At 46.1% G+C, this 20,345-nt stretch overlaps 1 protein-coding gene across 1 annotated transcript in view; it reads right to left on the bottom strand.

The window, feature by feature from the left end:
* The window catches only part of LOC143480276 (usherin-like), a 30,987-nt gene extending 11,101 nt beyond the window's left edge, over positions 1–19,886 (bottom strand). The window contains exons 1-7 of the mRNA XM_076977864.1: positions 19,534–19,886; positions 18,263–18,912; positions 16,328–16,493; positions 6,032–6,167; positions 3,601–3,664; positions 2,926–3,220; positions 1,832–2,016 (exon numbers count right to left, since the gene is read on the bottom strand). Of these exons, the coding sequence (XP_076833979.1) occupies positions 1,832–2,016; positions 2,926–3,220; positions 3,601–3,664; positions 6,032–6,167; positions 16,328–16,493; positions 18,263–18,795 (1,379 nt within the window). The 5' untranslated portion in view covers positions 18,796–18,912; positions 19,534–19,886. The remainder of the gene's footprint in view (positions 1–1,831; positions 2,017–2,925; positions 3,221–3,600; positions 3,665–6,031; positions 6,168–16,327; positions 16,494–18,262; positions 18,913–19,533) is intronic.
* Between the last annotated feature and the right edge of the window lie 459 nt (positions 19,887–20,345).

Below are 20,345 nucleotides of genomic sequence, written 5' to 3'. Positions count from 1 at the left end.
GGGGTGCCTCGGTCACTCCCGTCATTCTGAGAGCAAATCTGCACAGATGGCCAGTAAGACGGGTTGACCATTTCTGTCTTCATTTCATGTTTGCCCTCTTGCTACTTTCTCGGATAGATGGATGGATGGATGAATATAAATACAAAAGCAGCCATTTATTTCTGAGCACAGCAGTTTAAACTTTGAAAAATGCCAATTAAACAAATTGAGGAGTTTAACGTGTATAATTTAGGCAGAAGAAAAGTGCACACTATTTTGACTTTATAGCGGCAAACAGGAGGAGTGTGACAGGTTGATGTGGAGGTCAGCAGATAGCAGGTCCCCTTCAGAATCAGTCAGTACTCAGACTTCATCCAGAACCAGGCCCTGGGGCGCACTGGACCTGACTCTCCCTACCGCTCACACACCCAACCAGGACTGGGCCACGCTTCATCTCCCAAAGCCATGTCTGCTGTAGATAACACTTATACTGAAGACCCCAAACACAGACAGACAGATACACACACAGACACACAGACACACACACACACACACACACACACACTGCACTTCCCTGCCAAAGATCACTAACATTTTGACAGTATAAAAAACCCACAGCAGCAAACAAATACAAAACCCATAGCAGAAGCTAACGCTTCTTTAGCTGCAGTCTCTGTCTCTCTCTCTCTCTCTCTCTCTCTCTCTCTCTCTCTCTCTCTCTCTCTCTCTCTCTCTCTCTCTCTCTCTCTCCCTCCCTCCCTCTCCCTCTCCCTCCTCTTTCTCCTGCTTGACATTATATGTCAGAGCGATCTAGAGCAGGCCCTGGTGCCATGCTAGGTAGCAGTCTGCTCCAGGGTGGAAAGATTCAGACATCTAAAGTGTTACAGCATCTGGCCCACGCAGCAGCCCTCCAAGTAAGCTCTCGCATAAACGCCTCCATTCATCACCTTTCAAAATAAATACCAGCCACATGCGAGCGGCGAGTTCCGTGGCAGAGCGCCACGCTGGGGGCTGCGCCGGTTTTTCTTCTTCTTCAAACACATCTTCCCTGACATTAGGAAACAGATAATGTTAGAATAAGTCACCTTGTGACACAGCATCCTGGTCCCAGACACAGATTTGTGGCACAGAGTGAGTGTGAGTTTCAAAGCAGAGCTAAGTAACTCGTGGTCTCTTGACTCAGCCAGCACAGCTCTGAAGTGCCCTGGCTGGAGAGAAGCCAGGAGCAGATTTTCTCTCTCTCTCACGTGGACTCTCTTGTGCTCTCTCTCTCACGTGGCCTCTCTTGTGCTTTCTCTCACGCGGTCTCTCTTGTGCTTTCTCTCACGCGGTCTCTTTTGTGCTCTCTCTCTCACGCGGTCTCTCTTGTGCTCTCTCTCTCACGCGGCCTCTCTCACGTGGCCTCTCTTGTGCTCTCTCTCTCACGCGGTCTCTCTTGTGCTCTCTCTCACGCGGTCTCTCTTGTGCTTTCTCTCACGCGGTCTCTCTTGTGCTCTCTCTCTCACGCTGTCTCTCTTGTGCTTTCTCTCACGCGGTCTCTCTTGTGCTTTCTCTCACGCGGTCTCTCTTGTGCTCTCTCACACACACGCACGCACATACACAGACACACACACACACACACACACACACACACACACACACACACACACACACACACACACACACACACACACACACACACACACACACACACACACCCGGATTGGCCTGCTTGACGAGGCTTGGCCGGGACCCGCCACTTGCTGGAACAAACTTGCTCTTATTGGCGTAGTGTGTGTGTGTGCGGGTGTGTGTGTGGGGTGGGGGCCTTCCAGTGTTCCGCGCGTGTGTGTGGAGCAAGAACACGCGGTACCTGGGAAAGCGGAGACAGTTGACGGAGTCGGGCCGGTCCAGAGGGCCGTCGTTCATCATGCCATAGATGCTGCAGTTCCTGGCCAGATACTGCCAGTCGCTCCACACCTCCGTGCGACTGGCCCGCCTCTGAATCCGCACGGCTTCGGGCAGCGCACTGCGGAACTGCAGGATCACATAGAAAACCTGCAAGGGAGCGGGAAAAAGAGCCAGATGGGGGAGCATTTGTATGAAACACTAAACAGCAATGGATTATCTATTATCTACACTGCCACAGTCCACGCTCAAACACAGCATCAGTGCAGCAGCTTGAAGCACCCCCCCCCCCCCCCTCTCTCTCTCTCTCTCTCTGTCCCTCAATCCCTCGTTCTCCCTGCTTTGACTAAGTGGATGCTTCAAAGGCTGTGGGATGATGTGTTTCATCACTGAGAGGAGAGTCTGCTACAGGACTACGTAAATCCACCTCCTATCGGCTGGACCCCCTTCCTCCACCCGGCTTAGCCGTGGGGAAAACCGGGGAGCTCAGACATTCTCACACACGCACACACACCGACACGCAGACCTGCAGACATACATAACACCGACCATGAACAACTCAAGCAGCTGCTTGTTTGTTTAAACGATGGGAGCCCCAATTGTCTAGGTTGGCAAAGCCAAAGGGGCCCGGGGAGGTGAGAGAGCCACGTGTGCCCTGGTGACCTCCTGCTGTGGTACCTGTGTAGGGTCAGCCTGCCTGCCTGGGGGTTTAGACAAAATGGCCACGGTTGTCTGAAAGAGAAACCACATACCTGACAGACACTACCTCTCCTAGCACTGTCTCCCCAACACTTCCTAATAACATCATCCAAATATGTTCATGAGTGGGTTTTCTCTGCTGTTTTCTTAGTGCTTTTAATTTATGAAGGTTTTGATAATTATATAGTATATTTTTTCTATTTATATTATATTTACATATTTTTATATGAATTTTCATATTACTGTGCTATATAAAAAACTGTTACCTTAAACTTTATTAAACCACTATTGTAATACTACACAAGTCCAGTGACCCCCCTCAACACTGTCACAGAGGATCAGCCCGGTCCAGCGCCACACCTGATACTCTCCACCCTCCAAGTCGATGGTGATGGTGACTCCTCGGTCCAGGTCCTCTTGGGTGGAGAGGACAGATGAGACCCAGGTGGTCCCCATGTCACCGTCGTTGATGTAGTGCAGTGGGTGGGCGTCTGGGTTGAGGCGGAGCACGCGGTTATCGGTGGTGTCGTTGGCTCCATTGGCGATGCAGTACCGCTCCAGTAGGGGGTGCACTCTCGGGTGACTGGGCGGGCAACGGCACGCCACCTGGGCGTAGAGGCGAGGAAGGGTCCCGGAGTAGACCTCCTCGATCTCTCTGTGATCCGCACACACATGCAAGCGTGGACATGAACTGTTATGAGAAGGTGCCTGCGCTCACACACACTCTATTACAGTGTTCTGCTCTTCCTGCTAAAAAGACCAATATTTTACTATGAGTTCTTAATGATAATTATAATCATACTTAACATGTGCACTAGTTCTGATTAGGAATGGAGCACCATAAAGATTACATTCCGAAAAGCTAATCAAGTAGTCGAACTATGAATGTATAATCAAACACTCAAATATTTGCACTGCTCTCAAAAAATTTAAATAAATTAAAAATAAATAAATATTCAAAACTGGCCCCAAATTAAACCAGAATTAGCAACTACACCCAAAAACACAACTTGTTTAGTCTCATGTTTCACTGACCTGTTGGTTAACGTCTGTGGATAAAATCTAAAGTCCTGCATCAGCCCGATGAATGGACTGGATCCTAGAGAAAAGGAGAGGAGTGTGAAAGAGTGCTGTAGAAGGGTGCTACAGAAGGGTGCCGTGGAAGAGTGCTGTGGAAGACAGTGGAGGATGTACAGCAGACAGTGGATGACTTCATCTCTGCATCTACATAGATATTTACCTTAAGGCTAAATGTTTATCCTTTTAGTTTACTGTATTTGTACTAGTCTTTTATTCAAAAAACATTGACCAAAATGTGAATCTGTATGGGGTTGGGTATTAAATGTAAATGGAAGCAAGCAAGTGATTCTTCTAGGTGAACTGATATGGTTCGAGATGATAATTAAACATGAGATCACAAGTCTGATAAAACAGGACAGACAAGTGGCCAAGGCTGACGTTATCTGCGCTGCTCGAGTGTGGCGCACTTTCACTCAAACACACTCGTTTACTTGTTAGGCCACTTGATGGCTGTCAAAGTGAACACAGCACTGATGTACATTTCACAAAGGAAAAAAAAGGAAAAGAGAAGAAAGGGGAGATGAAGGAGTAAACATGGAGCAACAGATAAAATGACTAGAAGAGAGAAGAGAGGAGAAAGGGGAACTGGAGTCTGGAATCTAAGATGCTTTAAAGTTTCTGAAAAACTTGAGATGGCACTGATCTGAAATCACATGCCTGATCAGATATCGGTGAAGAAATTTAAGAAAACTGATCTGATACCAACACAAAATACTACAGCAGAGCTTCGTAGCAGAGCATGTAACAACAGCTAGTAGGTCAAAGCATTATGTTAAAGGCAAGAGCTAAATACATGGAATGTAAGTACATAAAAAATATGCTTAATTTGGGTTTCATTAGCTATTTAACACCAGCTAATGATAAAGACTGAAGTAAAATATGTAAATTACTCCAAAGGTATTGCCATTGCTATAAAGTTATTGCCATACAATAATGCTACAGGTTTGTTAGTCTGAAAGATGAACATCTTGTAAACACATGAAAAATGTGTTGATAAATAAAGAGAGTTGTGGTCTACTCAAGTAATCAGGGCTTAGCGACGTTAGTATGTTGTGCTTTAGCAAAATGTCCATCTGCAATGTGGCAATGTATTTCATAAAGACCCCAGGGAACTGTGTAACTTGTGTAAAGGAGTTATAATAGATCTCCTTTAAAATTCCTCATTCCTAAGACCAACTCTGGTTTAGGTCAACCCAAAGCTTTCACTCACGAAAGAACACACCAAATAAAAGGTTACCTGCCAATATGACACGTAACACAATGACCCACTGATACATTGTTAAGATGTGTTCAGCAGAAAACGCTTGTCTTTTCAAGGTCTGTTCAGGGCTTCCCATGTCTGGGTTTATGCTATGCAGCAGGAAAATGTATGTAAACAGTATTACATTAACTGAAATTTTGAAGTTACACCTGGGATACTCAATCTGTTTGGGCATGTCTGTGTATTTTTGGCCATTCCTCAGGTACTAAATTGCAAGGTACAATGCTATCCACATTAAATACTACTTCAGACAAAACAAATATCTGCATGACTAGCATTGTGTCCTGTAGCCAAAGCTGGCATTACCCACGGTCAGGTTAATAATGTCTGAAAAACAATTCAATCATCACACAATCAATGATTTAAAAAAATAGCTGAAGAAATGAGTTGCAATAACACAACATCTCTGTGAAGACTGAAGTACAGGAACTTTTCAGAAGGAATTCATAAGGTAACAGAATTGACATCCACTTACTATATGTCATTTGCAGATATGTATTCAAATGCATTTTTTTTCCTGTGAGCACTGAAGAAATCCCATCTCATCTCATTCACGAACAGATTACATGCGGCCATGTGGTCACCTTTGGCCTATATAAACCCTGAGATTTGATTAGTTGCTGGCTTACGGATATATCTATAATGAAAAAATGTGCCACCTTTGCAAATTAGTGTGCCCTTTCTCTCTTTCAATTGATCTATGAGGAAATTTCTATATGTGTAAATTAATTTAAAATAGGGGTAGCATTAATGTAATGTATTTTTTTATATCAGTTTTCACCATACACAATGCAGTAGTGGCCAGTCATCAAATGAGCACCATCTATCCAATATAGCAAAATAATACATTTGCCTTTGCAGAAAATGCCAAACAAGAACATACCCTACTGGCTGATATCTGGCCAAAAGACCGAAGGCCTCTATATAGCTGAAATGTGAACCTTAAGGGTCACTGGGACACAGCAATATGGCTAAACCACGCAATCCTAAGAAAAATGTTTTGATTTGCATGATGAAGTATGAAAAAAACAAAAACAAAAATGAAGTAGCAAATATATACTGTGAAAGTGACTGAATCGTGCAATATGAAACAATGAAGGGTTGTGGAGGTGTGGAACAGAGTACCATTAGAGCTCCGGCCGATCCAAGCGCCACTGCCTGAGGGGACGTCGGCCACTGGGTAAACAAGGGTTTGTGTCTCCAAAGCAGTGCTGTCCTCTTCTTGTCCATTCACGAACAAGCTCACAGCCACACTATGCACCTAGATGCCAATGAAACGGTTTGTTACTGAAGTGTCCAACAAGCGCACAACCGTCATTTACAGTTATAGAAGTAAAATGTAAATCTGCTCTAGATCATTTCTGGCACCAAGATCCTCGGCAGCGTTTTAGTTTCCCAGCAGAGCGAACGCCATGTCAACACAAACTCTTACTGCAAATAATGAATATTGAATTACCGGATTTCATATGAAGCCGTTAAAAAGTGAGGAAATAAAAAATCCCTACAAAGTTGTTTTTTTGTGAGAGTGCGGCATTTTTCTAAGATAAAGAGCCCCTCCATCATATTCACATTTGTGTGTTCTGTCACAGCTTCCTTCAAAAAAGTTGAAAAGGTGGATGGAAATAAGGAAGCGACGCCCCTCCCCCTGTGCCTGGAGGATGAAGGCGGCCCCAGACACCCGCCTGCCTGGAGGACGCTTAAGCCACCACTCTTTCATGGCGCCTGATTGAAGAGCGTCGAGAGGCCGTCCTCGAAATCTCAAACCGGCCCAGCCACTCGCTGCAGGAGATCTGAAGCCCGCGTCAGAGTGATGTATATGAAGGCTGAAGGGGCTCGCCATGCTTAGCCCAAACGGAGGCCTTTGAACGAGGGGTCCGCCATGCTCTCTCCTCACCTTCCTGTTTGGGGCTTTTTGGGTGCTTTCTTTCGTTTGTTTTCTCTCATTAAAGTGACTGTTGCTCCATCACCTGGCAACCATGCTGAATGGAGTGCCCATTAAAATGACGATCAAAACCCAACAGGTAAGTCTCCTCCCCCCCTGTCTCCTTTCTCCACAATACCAAAGAGCACTACCTCCAAACACTGGCCTGTTTGTGGGAGGAACTGTTCAAGCCAAAATACCACAATGCAACGTCCCATTAATCCAGGGGTGTCAGGGCCCAGTCCTGAAAGGTCAGAGTGCAACAAGGTGACTGCTCTGCATGAACACACTGCTAAGCCAGACAACTGATAGATCAACTGATAGAACCGGGTGTGTTTTAAGCAGGTCAATCATCAAACCGCACTGGACTCGAAGGTTGACACCGCATTGTTATGTTTTTGTTCCCAGTGTATTAATAACTGTGGGCCCAGAGTTTTAAATATTCTTATAAAGACAACGAATTGGCCCAAAGAGCTGCAATCCAATTTGCTGTCATTATGTAGAACAACCTCAACATTCCAACATGCAACTTCAAGAATATTCTCTCTCTCAGAGGGCATTAAAAACCCGGTGAGCCTGAGGTGTGTGTGAATGTGGAGTTATCATGACCCATCTGAACCGTTTCCCTGTGAGATCAGGACCGCGTGATTTGTTTCAGTACTGGAGGAGATTATTAACCATCATTCTGTGGACCTTTTAGCAGCTTCATAATCAGCAGGTGCTGACATGCTGAAAGCTGCTCTCAGCTTTCAAACTGTAAAAAGGCATATTTGATCTGCAGAGGGACCAGAATGCAGTGCAGATTTATGTAATCGCTTACATAACAATGACCTTTTTTGGGCATCAGGTATCCAGCCAGACCAATAACACCTGGTGAGACCCATGGAACAAAATATCCACTAAAAACTATAGAAAGTATGCCAAAAGTTAGTATAAATGACAAAAACACCAACGCTGCGTAGAAGACAGACACAAAACAACAACAACCAAAAACTAATACCTGGAGCTAGGTCTGGGTCTGCCCCTTAGTGTTCATTAGGGCTTGTTCAAAAACTTTAGTGTGGTGGGAGTGAAAGCCAGCAGGGATTAGTCAGCATGGCTTTTCTGTGTAATGCTAACTGGAACTCACCAGCTTTTAGCGGCGCTAGCCCAGTATTTCAGGGGTTTAGTATTCCGTTAACGAGCGTTCACCATTTCTAAGCCTTACTTCTCACTGCAGAGGTGAAAGACCTTCTCAGGGCTGAAGTATGGCCAAGGTTTCAGTGGCGTGACCAAGGTGCCATTCCCTTCCTGCTAAAGCTCGCACTGAGCCATCAGCGCAAGCTCCATCAGCTGACATTAAGAGGAACAGAAATGCCATCTAGCCAATAAAAAGTTTTCCATGTGCTAGGTCTGAAAAAAGTGGAACGTGGAAGCCTTCAAATGTTGAGGTCGCGAGGTTGCGAACATTTCGGTGCACCCTCAGTCCCGGAAGACACACAATGTTGGTTAAATAAACAACTAAATAGAAACCATCTGTGTTTAAGAATTGAACTTGGAGCAATCCCAGGATGTGACTGGGTACCCAGTCTTTATATATATATATATATATATATATATATATATATATATATATATATATATATATATATACTGTATATATATATATATACTGTATATATATATATATATATGAATAGATCCAACTTCACAAACCACGGCTTTATATCAAAAACGATGCTTTGCCCTTTTGACCTGGACCATAAAGCAGGGCGGCGACAGAAGCCTAACAGGGTGCCAGACTGCCTTCTGCAGCCGCGGAGGGGAAGCGGCCCACGATAAAGCCCTTTCCATTTCAGCGCCGCAGGACCTGTCAGGGCCCCGAGAAATATTCCACTCCAGATGAGGGTATCAGCGCAGGCAATCCCCAGCTTTTTAAAGCATGTTGCTGATACGTGCCCGAGTCAAGCCCTTCTATCTGCGCACACACACACACACACACACACACACACACACACACACACACACACACACACACACACACACACTCGCACACGCACGCATACACACAAAGATGTCTTATTTACGGCTTATACTCGAGTCTTGGCGAGATGGACTCTTATCATTTAAATGAAGCAAAAATGTTTCCATACTCGTAATTTGTTACAATATCACATGCTCAGTAACACAGCGATACCTGTCATGGGAAATAGAAGCATCTGGAGGAAGAGGCAGCCGGATCTCCAGTCCTGACGCCAGCGAATCACCCGGCGCCGGGCTCCTTCCCTCCACGCCCGCTATTACACGGCGGAGGAGGCGGCTGACGAACGGCCAATTTTCCCTTTATCACATTAGAGCAGCCATGAGGGGGAAGCATTTGTTCTACTCAAGTACACTAAAGGTACAATTACCAATCTCACATATACATGTTTTATATCAGCTCTTCCTTCTCCCGCAATGAAGGTGGCAACGATATATTAACACTAGCGTGACAGTTTATTTAAGAAAAGAAAATTGTCCCAGGGGCTCTGGAGAAGGCAGAAATATATAAGGCAAAGTGTCAGTGCTTTTATTAAAGGTAATAATTCTGAGAAGACTATGCTTTAAACAGAAAGCATATCAGAGGTCTATTTTTCTCCCTTCCTGACCGTGAGCAAAAGGAGCAGGAATCATTTTTGCTAACTAGTTTGCTAGGCGGGGTTTTGTCTTCCTGCACAGTGACGTGTGTGACGGATGTCCGCTCTCTTTAAAACAAGCGCTCTCCCCCCCAGCCACACAGGCCCCTGGAAGGGCCCGCCGGCATCACATGGGGCAGGCTGGACCCAGCTGTCACTGAAGCAGCTGGTGCTGTATGTGCTATTCTCATTAACCTAACTTCAAAATCATGAGCACATTATGTGTGGTATTTGTCCTGGACATGAATATACGATGTAAAAAGAAACAAAGGAGAGGTAAAATCAATAAAAGCAGGTTTGACTGACAGGTAACATTATTACAATATCACCACTGTTGGGTCCCTTCAGTTAGTCATAACAAATGTTCCAACACAGTGTAAACCACACAATGTCTTTTTTTATTTTTTTTTTTAAGAATCCAAACAGTGTGACTGACCACTGCATTGGTCTGCTCTACCAACCAATACCTGCCTGGCAAACAGGAAGTGACCGCAGGTGGGAACCAGCGAGCCTGAACTCAAGTGTTCAACACGTCAACTTAAGGCAAGAAGTTCATCCCAAGCTGCACGTTACAAAGGAGAGTCTCTCTGTGGCTTGTACATAAAAGCTTCAGCTCAGATTTAGGTGAAGATGAGTTTAGGTTATCTAGTGTATTAACTGCAGATTAGCAGTTTATCTGAAATCCCCAGGCCCTCTGTATTATAGCTTAAGGGCAGCAACTACTAGCTAAATGGCTCAAAGTGGCAAGTCACCATCTATCTAAGGAAGAGAGGGCACATTGCTGGAGGGAACCTTGTGCAATGACCAACACTTACTATGTATTACACTGTTCTGTTTATAAAAAGCCCCAGAGGACCCTCGTTCAACAATCAAATAGGATATTTGGACACTGTCTTATTTTGTTAGGATTTTGTTAGAACAAAATATTCATATTTAGTCTATTTTGTACAGAAGTAAAGTGGACCTTTTTTCATTTTTTTCACAATCTCTTTAAATTCGAATGAGATGACATGAATCAATCTGTGTATACCAGTTGATGTCAAAGTTAATTTCCTCAAAATATCTTCTGAGGCAATAAACCAAGAAAAGACCTGGTTTTGTTGCAAAGCTCACTATATCCCCATGGCACTGAGGGCTCTTCACGTGGTTTTAGAACAGCCTGCCACCGTTTTTGTGAACCATGCCAGCAGATTGGTGATATCACTGGTGGTATTCGGTTTAATTACTAATGCTAGCTAGCTCGTAAGCTGATCAGTAACGTGAAGTGTGAAAAATGTTCATGGAGATCAAATGTAAGAGTTAAAATTCCACTGTGTTCCATAGAGAGATAGAGCTTTGTGCCAATTATGGCTACATCCCTGAATATGGCTCAACTAGTCAAGGTGGCCCAGTGTGGCCCAAAACGACCCATATCAGAATCTAGCTCACAATAATACCGTGTATGGTTATTGTTTTTATTATTATTGTGACAGATGTAAGTTTCTTTTAATAATTCTCTGACTGATATTTGTTTAGTAATTTAGCGATTACAGTTGTTCACTGAAGTGCAAAGGCAGAAAAATCAATTACAATATTTTGTGTTCCAGTATGCTTGACACAGTCCTTATGTGGAGCATCTCTGTCCCTATCTGTCAAAATGCAAGTGTACAATGTGTGAAATATGTATTTTGGTATTAAATGGAGTTCAATAGGGATTGGGGGGGTTCACTTTTATTTGAATTATCTTTAAGAACAGATTTAAGTAAATTATGTGAAAATTAGGTATCTAGAAATGGTGCAGTAAACACTTAGAAGGGGTTGAATGTGATGGTGAAGTTTCCCTTAAGAAACAGTGTGATTCTGAATGCTGTGCATGCTCTGCTTCTGTAATCCTGGACTGTCTAGCAAACACATGCACAGACCCTTGTGGTAGAGGACTGTGAAACGGGCCACAGCAGATCCCAGGAGTATCTTCTGAGATCTTCATCCAGAAGAGTGCAGTCCTGGGAGCAGTTAAGATGCTACACAGGACCCTCAATCTTGAAAGAAAAAGTTATAATATAAGATTTGCTTATGTAATACATTTTTAAACAAGCTTTACAATGTGCTTCACAAAAAAAGATATAACAGGAATAAATTAGACTAAAATGAGAGAATGTGAAATAAGGTCCAAAGAAATAATGGCTACGTGTGCAGTTAAATGCACCTCACAGGCCTATCCACACTAAACTTGAAATAATCAGCCCAGATCTCGTCTGGAACTCTGCTACTTACTGTCAGAAGACATGAACTATATTACAGGAGCAACAGGCTGTAGGTGGGACGGTGTCTGATGGATCGCCTTTTCTTTAGGACTGCTGAAATGTTTAACATACAGCGTGCTGACTTACTGCTGCCAGCGCTTATTTATGCCGCGTGCTCTGCACTGCTCCTGTGACTTTGCTATACGCCGTACAGATTGCAGACTCAGGGCCACGGTGCCACGCTCGGCCCATCCATCTCCTGGCAGGCCACAGATTGAGCACGGCATCCAGAGCGCTGCGAGGTTCATTCCGCTCACGGCCCCCGCCGCCACCCCCGCACCCCCACCCGACATGCTTTCGCCTACGCTACACCTGAGGCCAAGTGGCTGGATGGCAAGGCCAGGAAGTGACGCAGTCAGCACAGTCTCACTCCGCGTCCGATCTGTGGGCTGGTTCTGCGATGCCACACAGCCTCCCGGCTACGTGCCACTCTGCCGTGATTACAGATGGTCAGCCAGAGACTTAATACGCTCTGAAGTTCCTCATATCAACATACAGCCATAACCAGTTGGACAGAGAGCAGCCCACTGCTCAGATACGCCCATTCCCATTTGCGTCCTGATGCCGCTGATTCTGACTTTCTGAAGAAAGACTCTTCAGAAAACATGCCAAGAAAAGGTTGACATTTAATTCTGCCCAACGCTGATGTTCTGAAACACACCGTATATTCCCCTCCTGTACCAAATAAACAATACATCACACTGTAACAAGCTACTGTAACTAGAAATGTTCTCCATTTTTGCTCAGTCACCCTAAAGGAAATGGCCAGCATTGAGAGAGAACTCGGAGAAACCGGTGTGCATGATCCCACTGTGACCACATCAACTCATCCCCATCGGCTCTGACTCGTTAACAGCAACATTTGTTGGTGTTCCTTTTAACACTGACATTTTAGTCAGCGAAAGCCCAAACTACTGTTTCTAGTGTCCTGTTAAAGTCAGTTTTTTCGGAACTGGCGGCAGCACACACTAATTTGCTGTCAACATTTGCGGGTGATTTATATAGTGCCCACGGCCTCTGGGCTCCGGGCGCTCGCCGAGAAAGCGCCAGGGAAGGGGGGAGGGCTCCTGGTTGGGCTTGTTTCTGCCGCCATTCACCTTGCTTCACCTTCATGGACGCTGCCAATCAGTCTCCATCACCCAGGGTGGCGTGAACCACTCGGAGAGGTCAACTGACCCACTGCCGGAGCCGGAGAGAGCAGCCCAACATCGAGGAGGGTCTCCTCTGCCGGACCTCAGGCTACTGTTTCACTTAAAGTTTACTCACCACAACACGTCAACCTGGAGACACAGTACAAGCAGGGGACCAGTCTGCTGTAATGCAAACGGAGCAGATTTTTTCTCTTTAGCAGTTTGTTTACTCAATAACTTTCCAATAAGTGTCGTGATAAGTGATGAAATAACAGCACAAACCCAGCCGTGTTCTCCTATACTCAGCAGACTCGGCCCCTGGCGTGGGGTTACTGCCTCGCTGCTCAGGACTGCATTGCTAAATGCTAACTCATATGCCATGACACATGTTCATAGACCTATCTAATTCTGCTTTGTTCTCTCTTCAAGTGACAGGACTCTCGAGTATCCAGTACACCTCTGCTCCATGCAGATGAGCTGGGCTGAGGCAGGGCGGGCCTGGGCCAGGGCCCGGCTGCCCCACACTCCTCTGGGTCGGGGTAGAAGGTCGTGCAGAGCGACGAGAGCTCGACACTCAGCGGTTCCTGGCTGAAGCAGAAACATCCACCCAGAGTGTGCGTGTGCTAGGGGGACCGCCTGCCGGTTCAAAGTGGCGCAGGGGGGCCCTGGGCCCTGGCGGAAGGGCTAATTGTGCATGAAAACATTCATTAACTTGTGGGATTCTCCCCAAGTTACAGCAGCCAAAGACAATGTGGCAACTGCAGCAGGAGAATCGTACTGTTGATAGGAAGTAGAACAAAGGGCCTCCGTTCTTCAATGGCACATACACTATAAAACTACATGCATGGCTACTGAATTACAGCATAAACATATACACATACATACGTTTTGTATCATACTTTATTGTAAATGCTGAATGACGGACTGAGCTTAGCTTTAAACCTCGGTGTCTCTACATTGGCCAACAACCTCGGCCAGAGTACTCAGCATTACAGCATGTTTCTACACTGTAACCAAACCCAAGAGCTGAAAAGTGAGAGCAGACAACAATGTCTGGCCAATGGATACAGCAGAGCAGACGAGAAGTTGGCAGGTGACGGGCTTGACTTCACTCGTTCACCATCAAGCAGCTCCGTTACATCAAAAGAGCGCTGGAACGTACCACGTTTACATGAGGGAGTTGTGTCATGACAGGCTACAGACTGCCCCCGTGACACATATTGATATGGTAATGCCGGTTGATCTACTCGGCCCTGGAGGGCCTGGTATAATCTCGGTGCCTTTCTCGCCCGTTCAAGGCTGCTAAACTTGTGTGTCCCTTTTCACGCGTGGAGACCTGCCACATTTTGTTAGTCAACACGCAGGCTGTCAAGGTCTAATGACCATAAGGACAAAAGAGGACAAAAAAAATAACAACAAAACAACACCTTTAAAGACCGTTCCAGGTACGTCCTCATGTGAAATCCCATACCACTCGGGACTCATCTGATCTCAATCACAACCCCCATCCAGGGAGAGCCAGATGCCCAATATCCAGAGGTGCTCCACAACAGTCTACAGGAGCCTACTGTCACTTCCCATCTTCTCACTGTCGTCTCATGGCGTCCCATTAAAGGGACATGCCTCCCTTCCCTCGCCTGGACGCACTCCTTCACTCATTAGACCCAGAAGAGATCAGGCCCTGCAGATCAGCTCCTCTCTTCTGCCTCCGTCCCCCGGGCTCCTCTAAACACTGTAATGTTATATTCCTTTTGAGTGGGTTCCCTTCACCTCTCTGCTATGCCTTTGAGCTTCCTTGGACTACAGAGACTCTGAGAAGAGCCTTCCAGGCAGACAGGGGCCTGACAATCACCACAGGCATTTTTGCCTCCTGATTTTGACCAGACTTGAATGTACAGAAAGGCGCACAAATGGCAGACTGATGGCAACCATATAGAGGTCTGGTTCTGGATGGAGAGGGCCTGAACTGGAAAAATCCACGTCAGCCTGTGATTATTGCAAAAAGGAGACTGGTGGGTGCCAGAACACCATTTTAAGCGTCTACAATCAGAAAGGAAATACATATAATACAGCTGAAGCCGCTAAGTGATGTCGACGGACAAAGTGCATGAGAACTAATGTCTGTATACATCTCTCCAAAAGCCATAGCCATGCAAAACACAGAAAAGATGTGTTCACAGAAAGCTACAACTCAATAAATGCTTCAAGGTTGGGCTACGTTCAAGAAATTACCTGCCATAGCAACATTCTGGCCTGAGGCAGTGACTATTCAACTCTGGGCTGCAGCACCACACCACACGCAAGCCGTAATATATGTGGTTAATGGGTGAAAATGGGCTAATTTTTTCTGTGTCATAGACTGGGTAGATTGCAATGAAGTCCAACTGGGCAGCTGAGATGAGTCTGTGAGCTCAATATATGCCTGTCACCAACAGGGAACTTATTTCCTAGGAATTGTGGGTAGGATCTCATTATCATAATAATGTTTTTTGTCCCAGAAGTCAACCTGCTATTCGTAATCGGAATGACTGCAATTTAAAGCCATGATAATCACTGCTATTGAAAGATGATACTCTCAGCAGGCAGACCTCTCTGTGCACCCACAATGCCGATGGTGGCCCAGTCGTTCTTCTCTTCTTTCTCTTTTCATTTACCAACGCGGAGACGATGCCAGTGGCTAACAGCGGCACGATGGCGCTGGGACCCAGGGCTCTGGCTGCAGAGAGAAACACGGCAGCCATGAAAAGGCTCGCGTAACGGCGAGAGAGACGTCTGCAGAGCACGGTTTCTGGCTTTTTTTAACGTCGGCCACCTGCATCCGCATCGGAACAAAATCGTGGGAAATTAGCCTTACGCAAAACGCACGGAGCCCCCTCACATTTCATGTCCCTGTGAGCGCAGCTACAGCTGGACTATGGGCCGGTGTGGGAGGCGATGGGTTTTGGTGTGGTGTGTGGTAATACATACAGTGGGGGTGAGAGGAGGCGGTGCTCTCTTTCCAACCTCTCCTTGCCCCCACAGCTGTGAGAAAGCAGATGTTTACCCTTGTAATTAACGCCTTCCGTTCATGCATCTTGTCCTGGCCGGAAATCTGTTGTGACATGGGTTCGGTGTGAACCTGCTGCGGCTTTTCCGACACAATATTAATATCAATATTTTCTGCCGGCTAATTGCCGGGAATATGGATGGATGAGGATTAGCACCGCCACAGCCGCCTTGTAGATGAGGTCTGATCAAGCAGATTACGCCAGCTGATAGCTTTGGAGCCTGTGCCGAAAGCTATAAATCAGCCCTGCCACAAACAGCGCAACGTATCTCAAGATATGACGGCCCAATCGGAGTGCCGGAACGTTCCCTGTCGCTGGGTGCTGAAAGTGTGATGGCCTGTTGTCACCCAGCCAGCAGCAAAAGCCAAGCAGCGCTGCACTCCCTACCTGCAGAGCCAAGTGGGCCCACAGACCGACGGTCAGGCGGCCCGCGGTGCTCATGGATACGGAGAACGTCTGACCATCCTGAACGCCATAGTGGAGCTGGACCTCCGCCTCGGAGGTGCTGAGTCGAAACACTAGCCGGTCCATAGTGCTCTTCTCGAAAACCGTCCTGGGCAGAAGAGAAATGCACACTGGGCTGAAAGAAAATTCCACCATCTTCCTCAGTCTGATTATTAGTCGATTATTTGATAACAATCATGGTGGTTATATTCTTTACAATTCCTTTCAGTGATCAGTGTGGTTGTATTCTTAACAATGAATGCAACCAAACCGATTGTAATATTTCAAATGTTCCTTGAATCACTGGATTTGGTTACGGCATTGTGAAGTTGTCGTTCGGGGAGGATGTGGGCACATGGCCAATATTCAAATCTGAAATTGCTAGTTTAAGACATTGATGGATTTTAATCCTTCAGTCATGAGATGTGTTACCTTGACAAAGCCATCGCAGAAATGTGCTCAGTAACATAAAATAGTGAGACTCTACATGGAACACTAATCACCAATCAATACACCCTTGAAGACCAGCTATGATCCAAAAGTGTTCCCACACTGACATTTCTGCACCCTGTATCAATATTTTCCATTTGTCGTTTCTTGGTAGTCGGGGGGAAAAAAAAAGAAAAAAAAAAACCTCATCCACTGTCAAATGAAACCCCATTACTACCATTTTATGAGGAAACAGGAGCTTTTACGAACGAGGGCCACCACATCCAATAAATCATAAGGCGGCGCACTTGCGCTCAAGTTGGGCCTGGCCCGCGTGTCCCAGGCGCCTCACCTGCGGGGCGTGCTTTCTGCCTCGCTCCACTTGCAATTAGGCCGAGCTACCCCTCCGGGGGAAACACCAGCGTATCGCCACTCAGAGCAGCCAGCAAGGCAAGCAACCCCCCCCCCCCCACCCCAAAGCGAACTGGCGTGCTGCATATTTTTATGTCACGTTAGCAAGAGTGGGGGGGGGGGGGGTGGGTGGACAGACTCTCTGGTTGATATTAAACAGAGGCCCATTAATTCACTAAGAGATGAATTAATCAACACGTGCGGCCATTGTCACAGGCGCCATCACTTGAGGGAGAGAATTCTGGGCTTTCTCGTAGTGGCTGAACCGGCGTGACCGCACTGACTCAATCATGTATTTGTTGCGATGCCGCACGCCAGTGGCTTGTCTTCTCATGCTCGCGTGAAGCACAAAAGCAGCGGTGACTGTTGTTTGCGAGTCTCTCTCGCCCCCCATCCTTTCATCCCACCAGCCACTTTCAACTATATCATTTTCTGTGCCGTGGAAAAACAAAGTGGCCTTTGAGATGATGAGGTTTTTTTTGTGTCTTTTTTTGTTTTCCTGCCAGAGCTCAGGAAACACTGTGGCAATTTTGTTTCATTGATCTAAAACTAACCACAGCTGGTATTGTTCAGGGCAGAGTAAGAGAAAAATAGACAGGGAACTTTTTCCCCCCCAACAATGACAAGACAGCACATTACAAATTAATTTCAAACCAACTACTCAGAGTGACTTACAAGCACCAGCATGTGGTCCTCTGTTCTGAGGGTACACATAAAAAGCAATACCACACAAGGTGAAGACAACCTAGGTTTCTTGGCGGATATTTTCAGGTTTATTCTTTTTCAGCCTTACTGCCACAGGAAAGGACATACTGAACAAAGCCAGCTCTGCTTCTGCTGAGGCAAATGGCTAAGCCGTGATGTATTTGGATGAGAACATACTCTCCTAACACCCTGTCCTTTCTTTGTTGTAGAAGGCCAGATAGAGAACCTGATCCGTCCCATTAAGTAAGATATTAGCTCTCTAAGTGACAGTAAACACTTGCATTGCGGTGCATGAGCTTCTTAAGGGAAAGTTCTGGCAGTAGGGCTACTTACATTACAGTGGCCTCCTCGAGTTTCAGCCAAAGCGTTAAGGTAAACGAGCCGTCCGGGCCCAGAGTCGGAGCAGAGGGAGAAGCCAAGCAAGCGGTCTGGTTTCGAAACGCGAAGCTGGCCGATCCGGCCGCTGCCCCTGGGTGGAGATCCTGTTTGTCGCCCGCCGGGCACCCGCCCAGGTAGGCAGCGAGCAGGTCAGCGTGGCTCGGCGTGGAGGACCGATATGGGCATTCCTGTACACAGAACTGCTGGGAGCAGGTGACGAGGTCGTCCGGGGCACGGGCGGGCCGGCAGAAGGCACTGCGCTCCAGCACGCCACACGTGGCCCCGGGCGGTGCCACACTTACGGATCTGTGGGCCCCGATGTTCTCCATCTTGGGAAATGAACCCTGAGGAGCCACCAGACTGAACATGGCGAAGAGGCCCAGGGTGTACTGTAACAGCTTGGTGCCTCTGCACCTAAGGAGCCAATACATTCTGGGCAGCGAGGAAGCTCCCCGATGTAGCGATGTTAAATAAGTAATGATGGCCATGCTGGTAGTCCAGCACCTTGGGTAAGGCAGCGCAGCTTAATGGCACCAATGTCAGGGTGGAGAACCAAGCCTTCACATGATAGCTGGGATTTGGGCCTGCTGCGAAGCTCAGTACAACTACAGGGGGAAAGGAAAACAGAAATCATAACTTATCAAAATATCAAATTCCACAATCCTGCTCATAGCTTTTAGGATTGCATTTGACGCAGGTACAGCTTAATATTCCTGTGATTTGAAATTGAACCGAGAGTGACCTGATGACCTAATGTTCCCTCCTTATTCTCTGAACATGTCAAGATTTAGATAGAAGTGAATTCATTTAAATAGTACAAAAAGTACGAAATTCAAACCGACATATACGGTTTGTCGCACAATGCTGCACTTAAATAGTAACGTGCGATAAACTTTACTACGAAAACACGTCATCAAATGATGATTCAGCGCGAGCAACAACATCTTCTCTCGGATTATCCCAATATTAAACCGCTGAGCAACATCAGCAAGTCGCTATTGAAATGCATGCAAAAGGTTATTCAAATCAGTGAGGTGTCCCCGGTGTGATTGGCAATCAACACCGCACACTGCAATATAAAAATTAGGCATCAACGATTTTTTTTGTTACAAACGATTAATGTCTACGGTATAGTTTAACCTACGTTGAGATTTAACTAAAAATACCCACGATGTAAGTTTACATAATACTAAAAGTGTCTAGGGGATGAAATGTCGGATACTTACCTCGGTATACGCAGTTTCTAAACATGAGCACAGCGAGCAAAGCAGATTATAAGAGTTTGCCATCTGGTCAGCGCACTCAGCTTAAAACTAAATGAAGAGCTTGAGAGAGCTTCATTTAACAATCACCTCATATATGTGGAAGGATACCCCGTGTTCGTCCACCTTACAGTGGTACACGCCACGTAAAACACCTGTTGCCACTATGTGCTGTTCCCCCTGGATGTGACAGTGGTACATAATAAAGCCCCATGATGGTCTCGGCTCGGTTTAACAAGTGGCTCTTTGGCTCTGCAACGCCGCTCTGCGTCGCTAGGCAACCGATGTCTGGACACAGTCCCGCATTCAGGTGCTGAACTCCGGGAGGGGAGGAGAGGACAAAGGATGAAAGGAGGAGTGCTGACTGACCGCACCGTTGGACTGTATGGACTACAGTACATGTCAAAGACGCAGTTAACAGCTTTGATTAGCTTACATGTCCTTTATGTGCGTCAGGTCCATGTACCGTACCTGGCGTGAATTAGGCCCACTGGCCCAGATATGAAGAGCTTATTTTAGGAAGCGCCTTCATTATGATACACTATTATTACAGAACCTCTGCTGCATATGTGATTCATTTCTAAATTACTTAGATATCATATTATAGAAAATACCTAATATTAATTGACACATAGGACACGGGCAACTGTTAAATCACACTGTTAAGCAAAACACATTTAGATGGGCAGTTCCTAAATTACGATTCTGTATGGATACATTTAGTTACAGGATTAAACATGTATTTTCTTTTTTAAAAGGTGCTAGACCAGGGGCCA

The sequence above is a fragment of the Brachyhypopomus gauderio genome, chromosome 17, assembly GCF_052324685.1.
Source record: "Brachyhypopomus gauderio isolate BG-103 chromosome 17, BGAUD_0.2, whole genome shotgun sequence".
Classification (NCBI taxonomy): Eukaryota; Metazoa; Chordata; class Actinopteri; order Gymnotiformes; family Hypopomidae; genus Brachyhypopomus; species Brachyhypopomus gauderio.
This window is presented reverse-complemented; position numbering and strand designations above follow the sequence as displayed.